Source organism: Alexandromys fortis, unplaced genomic scaffold, assembly GCF_014885135.2.
Source record: "Alexandromys fortis isolate MF-2015 unplaced genomic scaffold, M_Fortis_MF-2015_v1.1 scaffold_21, whole genome shotgun sequence".
Taxonomy (NCBI): domain Eukaryota; kingdom Metazoa; phylum Chordata; class Mammalia; order Rodentia; family Cricetidae; genus Alexandromys; species Alexandromys fortis.
This window is the reverse complement of record NW_026067905.1, coordinates 1,492,412-1,504,237: the sequence shown is the minus strand read 5'-3', so window position 1 is coordinate 1,504,237 and position 11,826 is coordinate 1,492,412. Positions and strand designations below refer to the sequence as shown.

Here is an 11,826-nt window from a genome sequence, read left to right as displayed (position 1 = left end):
CTCCAGTTTCCGGTTCAGGAATTTCACTCGGACTGGAGAGGCAGCTCAGTGACAAGAGCACACGTGGCACTTCTGGAGTTCTGGTACCCAGATCTGGCCTCTGTGGGTGATGAGGAAGGCCTGGCAGTAGCAGCATGAAGTGGCTGGTCACAGTGCATCCATACTTAGGAAGCAGACAGCAGACAGGGAGTAGGGCTATTCTATCAAACCTCAAGACTGGCTTCTAGTGACTCCTATAGGCACTCCCTTCTGAAGTAGTGGTTCTCAACCTTCCTAATGCTGTGACCCTTTAATATAGTTCCTTATATTGTGGTGACCCTAACCATAAGATTATTTTTGCTGCTACTTCATAAGTGTAATTTTGCTACTGTTATGAATCATAATGTAAATATCTGATATGCAGGCCATCTGATATGTAACCCATGTAAAAGGATCATTCCATTCCCAAAGGGGTCATGGTCCACAGGTTGAGAAACACTTTTCTAAAGTTTCCTCAACCTTCCAATCCCTGTTAGGGACCAAGAGTTTAAACTCATGAGTCCATGGTGGGAATTTTACATCCAAACCACCACAGAGTGGGGTAACGGATAAAAAGTAGCCAGAGATATATCATAGAGTAGGAAAAACAGGTGAAAAGTAGCCAGAGATATACCACCATTAGTGAGGCAAGTGATGAGTGTGCAGGGTTCACTATAGTAATACTTCCACTGTTGAATGTGCTTAAACTTCTCTGTAACAAAAGGTTAAAAAGAGGAAATTTCCCCTAAAGAAATGTGATTGTTTTTAGTGATTTCAAAAAGGAATCAAGATGAAAGAGAACTTTGTATTGAATAATCACACACATTCTGCTATTCATGGTAGAAATGTTGCTTAAGTATTCACTGTTTTCTTTACTAAATGATTACTCCTGGAGCTAGAGAGATGGCTCAGCAGTAAAGAACCCTGGCTGCTCTTGCAGAGAACCTGGGTTCAGTTCCTAGTACTCAAATAAGGGCTCTCAACCATCTGTAACTCCAGTTTCCAGGGGATCTGAAGACCTCCCCTGGCCTCCTTGGGAACTGCAATCATTGAAAGAATTGAGTGAGTCTAATGACAGCCTCGGCTACATAACAAATACCAGGTCAGCATAGGCTACAATGTAAGACTTTGTAACACACACACTTAGTAAGAGGTCATTTCTTTGTCCCTGCTGCTCTGCCCCAAAATAATCACACAGAAACTGTATTAATTAAATCACTGCTTGGCCTATTAGCTCTAACTTCATATTGGCTAGCTTTTACATTTTAATTTAGCCCATTTCCATTATTTTATATTTTACCATGAGGCTTGTGGCTACCAAAAAGGTTCCAATATGTCTGTCTCTAGCTGTAGCTCCATGGCTTCTCCCTGACCCTACTTCCTTTCTCCCAGCATTTAGTTTAGTTTTCCTTGCCTATCTCTATTCTACCCTATCACAAGCTCACAGGCTCAAGACAGTTTCTTTACTAACTAATGGTATTCACAGCATATAGAGGGTAATCACACACACACACACACACACGCACACACGCACACATACACACTACAGAAATCAACCAACCCATCAACCACCCAACCAGACACCAAAAACAACCCTCTCTCCAAAGAACAGAGAAATCAATGTAATTAAAAGTGCTCATGATTACACATAGTAGTTTATGGTTCTTGAAAAAGAATTTTATTTTCATCTTGAGAAAATGGAAAGCCGTAGGTTTTTTAAAAAGAGGTATAGCATAACACAATTTATGACTTGAAAAATTATGGCTGCTGAATGAAGATTTGAATGGAAAGAAAAACTCTAAATATTGAATATAAAATAGTATTTAAACTTAAGTATAAATACATATAAATTCATATAACATTATATGCACATAAAGAGAGAGAAAACAAATAGTACAGTGTGTGTGTGCATGTGTGTGTGTGCACAAGAGGACAATGTGCACAAGTACACTCTCCCATACACACAGGGACTAGAGGTGCTTGGTTCCTCAGACACCATCTACCTTGTTCCTGTAATAGGGTTTGTCACTGACCTGGGGCTCATCAAGTATGTTGGACAGGCTGACCAGTGAGTCTGCCATTTGCCTGCTCGACCTCCAGCACACTGGGATTACAAGAGTATGTCATCAACGAGACTTTTAAATATGCTTTTTTATTTTTTAAAAAGAAAACAATCTTTTTTTTCATTTTACATACCAATGCTTTCTCAAGTTCATTACAGATTCAAGTTCTCTACAGACTCAGCTATCACAGCCATGACATTCTTGTTGTCTAATGCAGTGAATACAGTTTAGCAAAACTAGGTCATAGGAGCTTGTTAATTCTAAAAGGTTTCTGGATTTTTAGAGGTTGTTTCGTTATCATTTGTTTGATGTGGCTGTTCTTAGCTAAATAGCATCACATTCTAAGTCATGACCTTCCCTGGACCCACCATCACTGTGACGGTCATTGGGTCCTTGGTATCAAGCAATGACAAGTGACCAGAACTGACCATGTTCTGGTTCTAGGGCATTCTGAATCATGGGGACTCAGAAATCCTACACCACGCCTTCACTAACTGTGTCCAGCATTTGCTGCCCTGCAGCTGGTGCCCTTTCAGGAACACTGTGCTTTTCCTGAAGAGCAGGCAGCACTGTCCATGTGCCTGTGGCCAGAGTAGCAGCTGCTTACTGGGTTTGTTTAGCTGCCTTGGGCTATTAAGATGACAAACCTTCCCAAGAACTGCTATAGGGGCTGCAATTCCTATTAGACTGTTTGGTGAAGGCATATTTTCTTCGGTGATTTCTAAGGAAATTTCTCAATATTTCAATAATATAAAAGGTAAACAAAAATTTCATGTACACCCTGTGGGAAGCAGGACTAACTGGAGGAGGAAGGAGGTAATAGAAAGAAACAATTACATACTGAATATATATTGAATGTGTATATTTGCTAGTGGATGGCACAGTAGGTATAAAAAAGGCACACACAGTAGGTTTAAAAAAGGTACACACAGTAGGTATAAAAAAGGCACACACAGTAGTTATAAAAAAGGCACATACAGTAGGTATAAAAAAGGCACACACAGTAGGTATAAAAAAGGTATCAAGTATGATCTCAGGTGTTGGTCTGAATGATAAGAAGACTGGAGAGAGGAATGGATTTTTTGAGTGTGAATAAAGCATTCTGTGTATGGGGGGATTGTTCATTTTTTCTTTCTTTCTTTCTTTTTTTTATGTGTGGGGTGTAGTCCAGACTGACCTCAGACTTGATATGTAGCTGAGAATGACTTGAACTTATGATCCTCCTGCCTCAACCTTTAAGGTTGGGATTACAGGTGTTGCACCATCGTGTTTGGTTTATGCTGTGAGGTCCTGGGAACCAAACCCAGGACCTTGTATATGCTGGGTAAGAATTCACTCACCTGAAGCTACATTCCTACACCAGAAGCCTTGGCTTCTAAAGACACGAGTATGTTTTGAGTGTTTTATTAAACAGGCAAGCAGAGCTTCAAGTACCTGTTTGATCTGTGAGTCTAGAGTTCCATGTCTGAACATTCTTAAGAATAAATAACTTAACCCAACAGTTGCTATTCACTTGGTAAGAATCATGAGTCTTTTAAAATTAAATTTCAATATATTCATCATGACTCATGTGGTTGAATTGCTCATGTAAGAAATAAATTCAAATCCCAAACTCTGAGTAAAAAGCTACACAGATGCCCAACTTCCAGGTTTTATTATATCACACCCTGAGCTAACCTAGAACATCTCTCTACTCTTCCCTTACTTGAAGATGCAGGAGCTAAGGATGATGAAATCATGCTTTGGTAGAAGATCTCATTTTAGCTAGTGACAAAATGCTCACCTATGTAGGTCAGTTGACCGACTATGGAGACTGCTACGAAGGAAATACAGTTTTAAGACAAGACATAGGGGATTCAGAGATAAAGAGCTCAGGTTCCCATGCCATCTCAAACTCAGAAATAAATATCAAAAATAATATTGTCAGACCAAAAGTCAAATAAACCTGTAATTCTATTTGGCCACAGATCTGAGAATGTACTCTTAGAAGATGGTTTCATCACTGTGTGGTTCCGTGCCTCTAAAGATGTCTTCCTTGGGGTTTTGGATGTGAGATAATTTTGTGTAAGGGGACTCACAAAACCACACAGTGAGTATAAAGGAAATGTTTTAATAAAATATTCAATACACTTTTTTTTTGGAGAAAGTTGAGAAAACACTTGAACAAGAGCAAGGACTCAGCTATTCTGTGGACTCTTGCCCGGTTCTACCCAACAAACTGTACATAGAAGTCAATGTATAGGATTAGTGATTGATCAAATACTGCTTAGAAGCAGACAGATGTAAGAGGTTTTCTTTATGCTTTCTACCACATACAGCATCATGAAAAAAGAATAAGCTTGACATACAAAAGGTACTTAATGTGATTGGAGCATTCCCCTTCCCATTCTATCTGCAGGTGTAGAATGAGCAGTAGAAACAGCATAGTCGTGAGCTCACCAATTACATGTTTCAGACAGACTCAATCCTTGGCCAGGTGTGGAATTCCAGGTCCAATCTTAAATTGTGTTTCAAAAATGAGACCCATGAATACCTTCTGTGTTCTATTCAATAACTTTAACATGTCACAGTGACATTCTGTGTGTGAAACAAGTGTGAGCCGTGAGTCTTCTGCATTGAGTGTTATTGTTTATTAATACAGGAAGTTCTATTTCTTGAATATGAAACATTTTTCAGTGCATTAAACTATGAATACTGCATTCCAACTCTATCTTGGTGCTCAGTCTAATATTCAGTCATCAGAACTCAATGAGTAACTGTCTCAGGGCTGTCAGACATCAGAACTCAATGGTACTGTCTCAGGTTGTCAGTCATCAGAACTCAATGAGTAACTGTCTCAGGGCTGTCAGACATCAGAACTCAATGGTACTGTCTCAGGGTTGTCAGTCATTAGAATTCAGAGTGACAGTCTTAGGGTTGTCAGTCATCAGAACTCAGAGTGACAGTCTCAGAATCATCCTGCCGTCATGATTCTGATGGGCACTGGTTTCCCTCTGGAGTCATGAATTGCACCTTAGGCACCATGAGGGAAGAGTTATTCCTCCGGATGGAGTTGTTTCTCCTCATAGAGTTGTTTCTTCTCATGGAGTTGCGCTTCCTCAGAGAATTCTGGTGTGACAGTTCACTCTTTTGGAGGGTCTGAATCAGGATGGAAGGCTTCTCATCCAGCTCCCGGGCACTGCATCTTGGGGCAGCCACCTTCACAGTATTACCAAATTTAGAATAGTCCACAGCGTACACTCCCTCCTCCTCGGTCACAATCGACACGAAGCGATGTCCCCACTGGATCTCCTCGGCAATGTAGGAGGTCCGAGCCTGCGTGGTGATGCCAGTGGTTTCCACCACACCCTCCAGAATCACTATGACCTCCAGGTCTTGATTCGCAAGGTCGGTTGCTGAGATATCATACAGGGGGCTACGCTTATCAATCACATGGCAGATGATCAAAGGGGCTACTAGGAAGATGTTATTGCTCTCAATGGGATTATCCACTGGAATGTCCAGCTGATGAATCGGCACCACCTCCCCTTCGGGCGTCGTTGTTTTCTTGACTACCTGGATGCGCACCGAGGCACTAATTATCATGCTCTTCCTCAGATCACCCACCCGGAACATGAAGCACAACTTGCCGTTGCGGACCGCGATCACAGCGTGGCGGCTGAAAATCAGAGTCTCCGCCCTTCTGTGGGCCTGGGCCGTTTTCATGAAGATGCAGCCCAACATGACCGCGTTGATGATCAGACCCACAATGTTCTGCAGAATCAAAACCGTGATGGCCAGAGGGCATTCCTCGGTCATCATTCTCCCGCCAAATCCGATGGTCACTTGAACCTCAATGGAGAATAGGAACGCAGACGTGAATGACCTGTAAGAAGGGACATCATAAATAACGCCAGGCCAGAGACCACATGCTGAAAACAGCCTCGAGTCTAGTAAGAAATTCTGGAAAGACTGATTTTAAGTATAAGCATCCTCTTCTCCCCTCCCCCACTTCCTCCCATTATCCTTTTTCTGCTATTCCCCTTTCCGTTTCCACCTAAGTACATATATCCAGATTTGGAGACACAAATTTCAATAATATTTCCTAGATCATATACTGTGCAACGACATTCATAAAATAAATAATATAAGTTGTAGATATATTCCACTTTCACCAAAGTCCAACTTATTTTGTGAAATTTTATACCACATGGGTGTTTCTTATTTTTGACTTTCTCGTTTTTAAGAGATTTGAATCATATGGAAGGTATTGAGTAATAAGTGCAATATTTACTATTTATAACTCATAAAATTATAGTCATTATTCAGTGATTAATTGTTCTGCTTACACAACTTAGCATGGTGCTAAAACATAGTATAAAAGACACCATCTCCAAACATTCAAATTTTAATAAGAATGATTTTCTATTTGGAGGAGTAGCAGTTTCTCTGATTATCTCGTTTTGTTTTCTAAGTAACCCAGAGAACGTGGAAGCTATTAGCAGAGTTTCAGATATCAATTAGTAAATGACTATGTCAAGACTAATGTAAAGACAGCTTCCCTGAGTCCTATCAGTTCTGGCCTGGTGTTCTCAAAGTGGCAAGAGGAAGATGTGAACAGGCATCGGGATTTTCTTGCAGAGTTTTTTGTTTGTTTGCTTGCTTTGCTTTGTTTTGTTGTTATTGTTTCATGGCTGTACATCTCCTCTCCATCTTAGCGAATGATCCATCTTAGGGTTTGCTGGCTCCTAGGGGACCTGTGCCTCTCAGAAAGACTCCTGGATAACTCTGCTTAACCTCTAATGAAAAAGCATCAGTTTTTGTTATTAGCAAGGTTTGCACTTGGCTGCGTCCCCAGTACTGCTGTGGCCTCCTCACAGCCCCTATTCCTGCCACGCACCCTAATCCCAAATTTCCCTAATTTCATAGATGAGAAACCCATACATTAGCAGTCTGTCAAAATACTGTTTGTGAGTGCCAAGCACAATGAGGAAACAAAGCATTTGAACTCTGAGCGCCCAGTACACACTGCACTTTGGCAGGAAGCCAGGAGAGCGTACACATCCATCAGTTTTTAAGTAGGGTCAGAAAGGGGCTGTTAATCTCTGTTTTGGCTAAAAGGGTTTGTGCAAAACTATAAGAACTGACTTCTGCCCTACTCACACACCATGAGATATATGGCCTGAAAATATTATAGATAGTAGGAATAGATTCCAGAAGAGGATTCAGCACATATAGTACTGAGTTTGATAATGGCTTATGTGTTAGAGAAGAACCTAATGAGGGATTTCCCTCCTCAAAGTCTGTCTCCTTGGCTTCAGAAATGGTTCACGGGCTATGTTTTCATAACGTTTATTTTAAAACGGAATTTAATTTCTCTAGCCAGTATAAGATCCTATCTTTTTCTGGCCACCTGTCAGGCTAAACAGTCTCAAGAGAGAAAGCATTTAGGGGAGGCGGAGCTGGGGGTGTATCAGCTGAATAATAATGAGAAAAAGAACATAGTTTCTACTTTCTGATTCATGTTAGAAAGTCATCTGCACAAAGGAGAAAGCAAGTCACCCTAAAAAATGGCAGTGATTACATGGTGTTTGGAAACACTAGAGGAAAGCCGGGGAATAAAATCGCTTCCAAATTTGATAGTTCGGCTGACACCGAATTTATGACGGGAATGGAAATTCAAATAATTAGAATTATTAAGCATCTTTTAAGTTCTCTAGGAAGAGAATAAAGCTTTAAATAATGCTGTGGAGTGTGATCCAAAAGTTGGCACTGTTCTATACCGATAAAATCAAGTTGACTTCATTGTAATTCTGACACCATTTCCTGTGGTTCAACACCAGCAGGCAGGCATCTAGGAAGTAGATATTCTTCAGAATGTCTTGTTTGAAAAATGGGAAGTAACAAGAAAAAACTTTTAGGAGCCAGTGAACACTATAACATCTCTTCATAGGAAGAATAATCTCTTTTATATATATATATATGTTTGCTAAATGATTTCTTTTTCATAGACAGTGACAATAGACTGTCTTGAGTAAAATTGTTTTCAAGGTTGTCATGATTATTTCTCCCATTGCTGTTTGTCGGGATCTCTTGCCTGTTTGCTAGAATCTTCTTTGAATACACCACCCTCCACAGCCATACCAACGCCAATAAGTTACTTAGAACATGGATGACAGTAACATATTAACTTCAAAATTTTACACATAGGACTTTGTTCTCCACATCTCTCTGCTCTGCTCACTGGGCCTTCTTATCCACATTGTTACCTAGGCAAACACTGGAGAAAAGAAAATTCTGTGTGCCCAGTGGTAAAACTGCGGGTCAGTCTAGTGCATTGTGTTCTCCCCAAATCTGAGCAGGGATCTCTGTGTGTTCTAAGGTGATCTGTTGATGCACTGGCCTGGCCAATGGGGAGAGTGGGTAAAGTCACGAGAGGCTCTGCTTCCAGCCATACCATTCATCTTTTATAGGATCCCAGGGCCACTAAAAGTCTCCTTCTTAACCATTTCCTGCCTGGATGATGCTTCTTCAGTTTCTCTGTCTGATGAATTGTGTGGATTTGGAACATGATTCAGAAAACACTCTGGAGATTTTCCCAGTATTACCACTGTTTTTATCCAGTGACATTTCTGCATTTGATATAAATCGTATCTCTATCCAACGAAACAGATTAAGAAAAAAATTGCCCCACTGCAACATTCTTGGGTCTCCTGGGAATACCAAAGGAGAACCACAGAAATCAAAGGCACTTTAGCTGTCTTTGAAGCATCCATAAATACTGGATCAAATTTGTGTAATGAAAAGCTGTCTTGTTCCTGCCCTGTGGGAGTTTTGTAAGGGGAGTCTTCAATATGCACTTGTTACTCAGCTCCTTTTGTGAAAACTTGAACTAAATTTCACTGAAAATGTCTCTGCTAAATTTAAGCTTCCATTTTTAATCTAAAGCAATCTATCAGATACATTAAAATAATATTAAAGAAGGGCTTACATTGATTTCAATTATTTTATTGTTAGCATATTTTAAAATCAAGGACACTTCATGTAAAAGTTTTTCTCACGTTTGCACAATACTTTTGGTAGATTGGAGGTGTTTAATGGTGCAAAAAATCATGATGAAACTGAGCAGAGGTTTCGGGAGTCTGGAATCTTTTGGAGCCATCCAAGGTTAACACAAAGACTGCAGTCAAGCAGTCTCGGAGACCCAGCGATCAAACGACATTTACAGGCCAAGTAGCTGCTCTAAGACAGTGATTTAGAAAGAAACTCCTCTCATTTATTGGAAAACATGAAAATGCAATTATGCAATTTGCAATTAAAATGAAGCTTTGGGTCTTTAAATTTAAATTGCTGAATCTCTTAACATATTGCCTTATATATTTTGTGTTTCCTGTGATTATATCTCCTCTTCTCTGTGAGGCAGAGACCATACATTAAACTTGTCCAATCCCCCATGGCTATTTTTATGGTACCTATGCACAGCACTGCCTACTGCCTATTGACTTAAAACGAGTGCAGAGCACTTACATTTTAATTGCACTTTTTCTAAGATTGAATCAAGTCCTCCAACCGAATACAGAAAGGTATAAACACACACACACACACACACACACACACAAATACTTTTAATGTGCTGGCCTCTACCCTGCACCCCAAATTTGCTTTCGTTTTTGTTTCTGAACTGTCCAATGAAAACCCCTTATTTCACCATCATCTACATGAAAGAGATTTTTATTTCGACATTGCTGCCGACCCGCGCGTCACCCCGTTTTATTCTTACCTGACATTGGTCACACAGACAGTGGACTCCAGGACGCTCTTCTCCATGTAAGCATAGATGTCCCCGTGGGCGAAGGCCACCAGCCACCACATGATAGCGAAGAGCAGCCAGCTGCAGAGGAAGGACATGGTGAAGATGACCAGCGTGTGACGCCACTTCAGGTCTACCAAGGTGGTAAAGATGTCCTGCAGGAAGCGGCCCTGTTCACGGATGTTCTTGTGCGCCAGGTTGCAGGCTCCGCTCTTGGCAATGAAGCGGGCTTTGGGGAGGCGGTCGCGGATGCGCGGCTTGCGCAGGTTCTCGGCGGCGATGCGTGCCAGTACATACTCCTCGGGGATGATGCTCTTCCTGGCCAACATCTTCCTGTCACCATAGCCTGTCTATGCACCTGCCCGAACCTGCGACTCCCTTCTTCCACGCGCGTCCTCCTACGGCAAAAAAAAAAAAAAAAAAAAAAAAAAAAAAAAAAAAAAAANAAAAAAAAAAAAAAAAAAAAAAAAAAAAAAAAAAAAAAAAAAAAAAAAAAACTTATTAAAATCTGCCAACTTCATTTCCTCGCCTCCGGTCCTTGTACATAGGGGATACCTTTTCATACACACACGAAGTGGCACGCGAAATTGAATGAAGATGTGGTCAACAATACAAACGAGAAGCTAGTTTGTGTGTGAAGTCTGAGAACCCCGAGAAAACTTTTGAACCAGAGAATTAATTTTTTTCCTTTTCAGAGCCAGAGGAATTATTTTTGCCTCTTCCCTGTTACCCTTGTGCGCTCTTGTCTCAGATATGCAAATCTTAGAGCATTCTCTGTAAATACAGCCTCGAAGAGAATTCTGTGATTCAGCGCGTCTCGGGATTAAGGCAAGGATACGTGCACACGCCGTCAGGAAGAAAATTAAAGCCAGCTGGGTTGACTACCCGCTTGTTAGTTAAGTAAAGTAGCAGGGTTAAAAGTAAAGAAAGAGGAATTCTTATTTTTAGTAGCCGCGAAGAAATTGCTTCCTGCTCTTTAAGAAAATGTTAACGGTAATTGACAAGGTACCGAGCGCTGTACTTTTGAACTTGAAAATGAATGATTTAAATTGGAAGGGTTTACGAGACGCATTTTTAAAAGCAACCTACCTAGCCTCCCCTCCACTCTCTACCTATCATACTATATACTGGAAACTAATTTGCAACACAAGGATCAGACACACAAGCAGGGCTTGCGGTGGAGTTCAGGGCTTGAGCCTGGCTGGGTGCACTTGGGCTGCGTGGGCTTTGAAGTCACTGGCTGTGCTGTGACCGGCTTCCCCTAGTTCTCCCCGGGAGGAGCAACGCAACTTACAGACTCACGGCAGCGCGCGCCGCGGCGAGAGCTCCGCGCACCTCAAGGCACACCGCGGGCGGGTCCCTGTCTCTCTCATCCCGGTAGCAGGGGCCACCACAGCCCGAGGGGCAGATCCGGGGGATGCTGGTCCTCCAGAACTGAGTTAGGACTCTAGAAGGTGCGATTCACTGTGCACGCAGGGAGGAGGGCTGTAGGACGGGGGATGGGTTTGGTCCCCCTCCCTCACTGCTGCCGGACTCTCTGGGGGCGGGGGAGGAGTTGGGGGAAAGAGATGCGGGTGGTTGTGCTCTGTTAGTTCCTCAGCCTCCTTGTTTGGGCCAGACATCCCAGTGAGCTGGGGAAGGTGGAGGCGGAGACCAGTCTTGGGGAGGGAGGGAGGGAAGGAGGGAGCGGGTCTGGAGGGAGGGATCACCGCAGGAGGAGGCACCCGCCAAGTCAGCTTGGTTCTCAGCAGCCGCCACTCCGCTGCTGGTCCGACACACACGTCTTTAAAAGGCTCGCCGCTCAGAGAACTTTTTGAGTCCAAGTTCACTGACGCAAAGAGATTTTAATTTATTATTTTTTAATTGTAACTTTGGGAGATCACTGGGTTGCTTCAGATTGAATAAAACCAGATGGAGAGAGTTTAGGTGTTCTGGGTGGGATGAGGGAGAGGGGAG

General features: G+C 42.0%; 1 protein-coding gene across 1 annotated transcript; it reads right to left on the bottom strand.

The window, feature by feature from the left end:
- Positions 1-4,175: 4,175 nt before the first annotated feature.
- Positions 4,176-11,485, bottom strand: Kcnj8 (potassium inwardly rectifying channel subfamily J member 8). The gene is made up of 3 exons (XM_050135294.1): positions 11,165-11,485; positions 9,841-10,268; positions 4,176-5,946 (listed from the first exon to the last, which is right to left on the bottom strand). The coding sequence occupies exons 2-3, from the start codon at positions 10,197-10,199 to the stop codon at positions 5,046-5,048; spliced, it is 1,260 nt and encodes a 419-aa protein (XP_049991251.1). The 5' UTR covers positions 10,200-10,268; positions 11,165-11,485; the 3' UTR covers positions 4,176-5,045.
- Between the last annotated feature and the right edge of the window lie 341 nt (positions 11,486-11,826).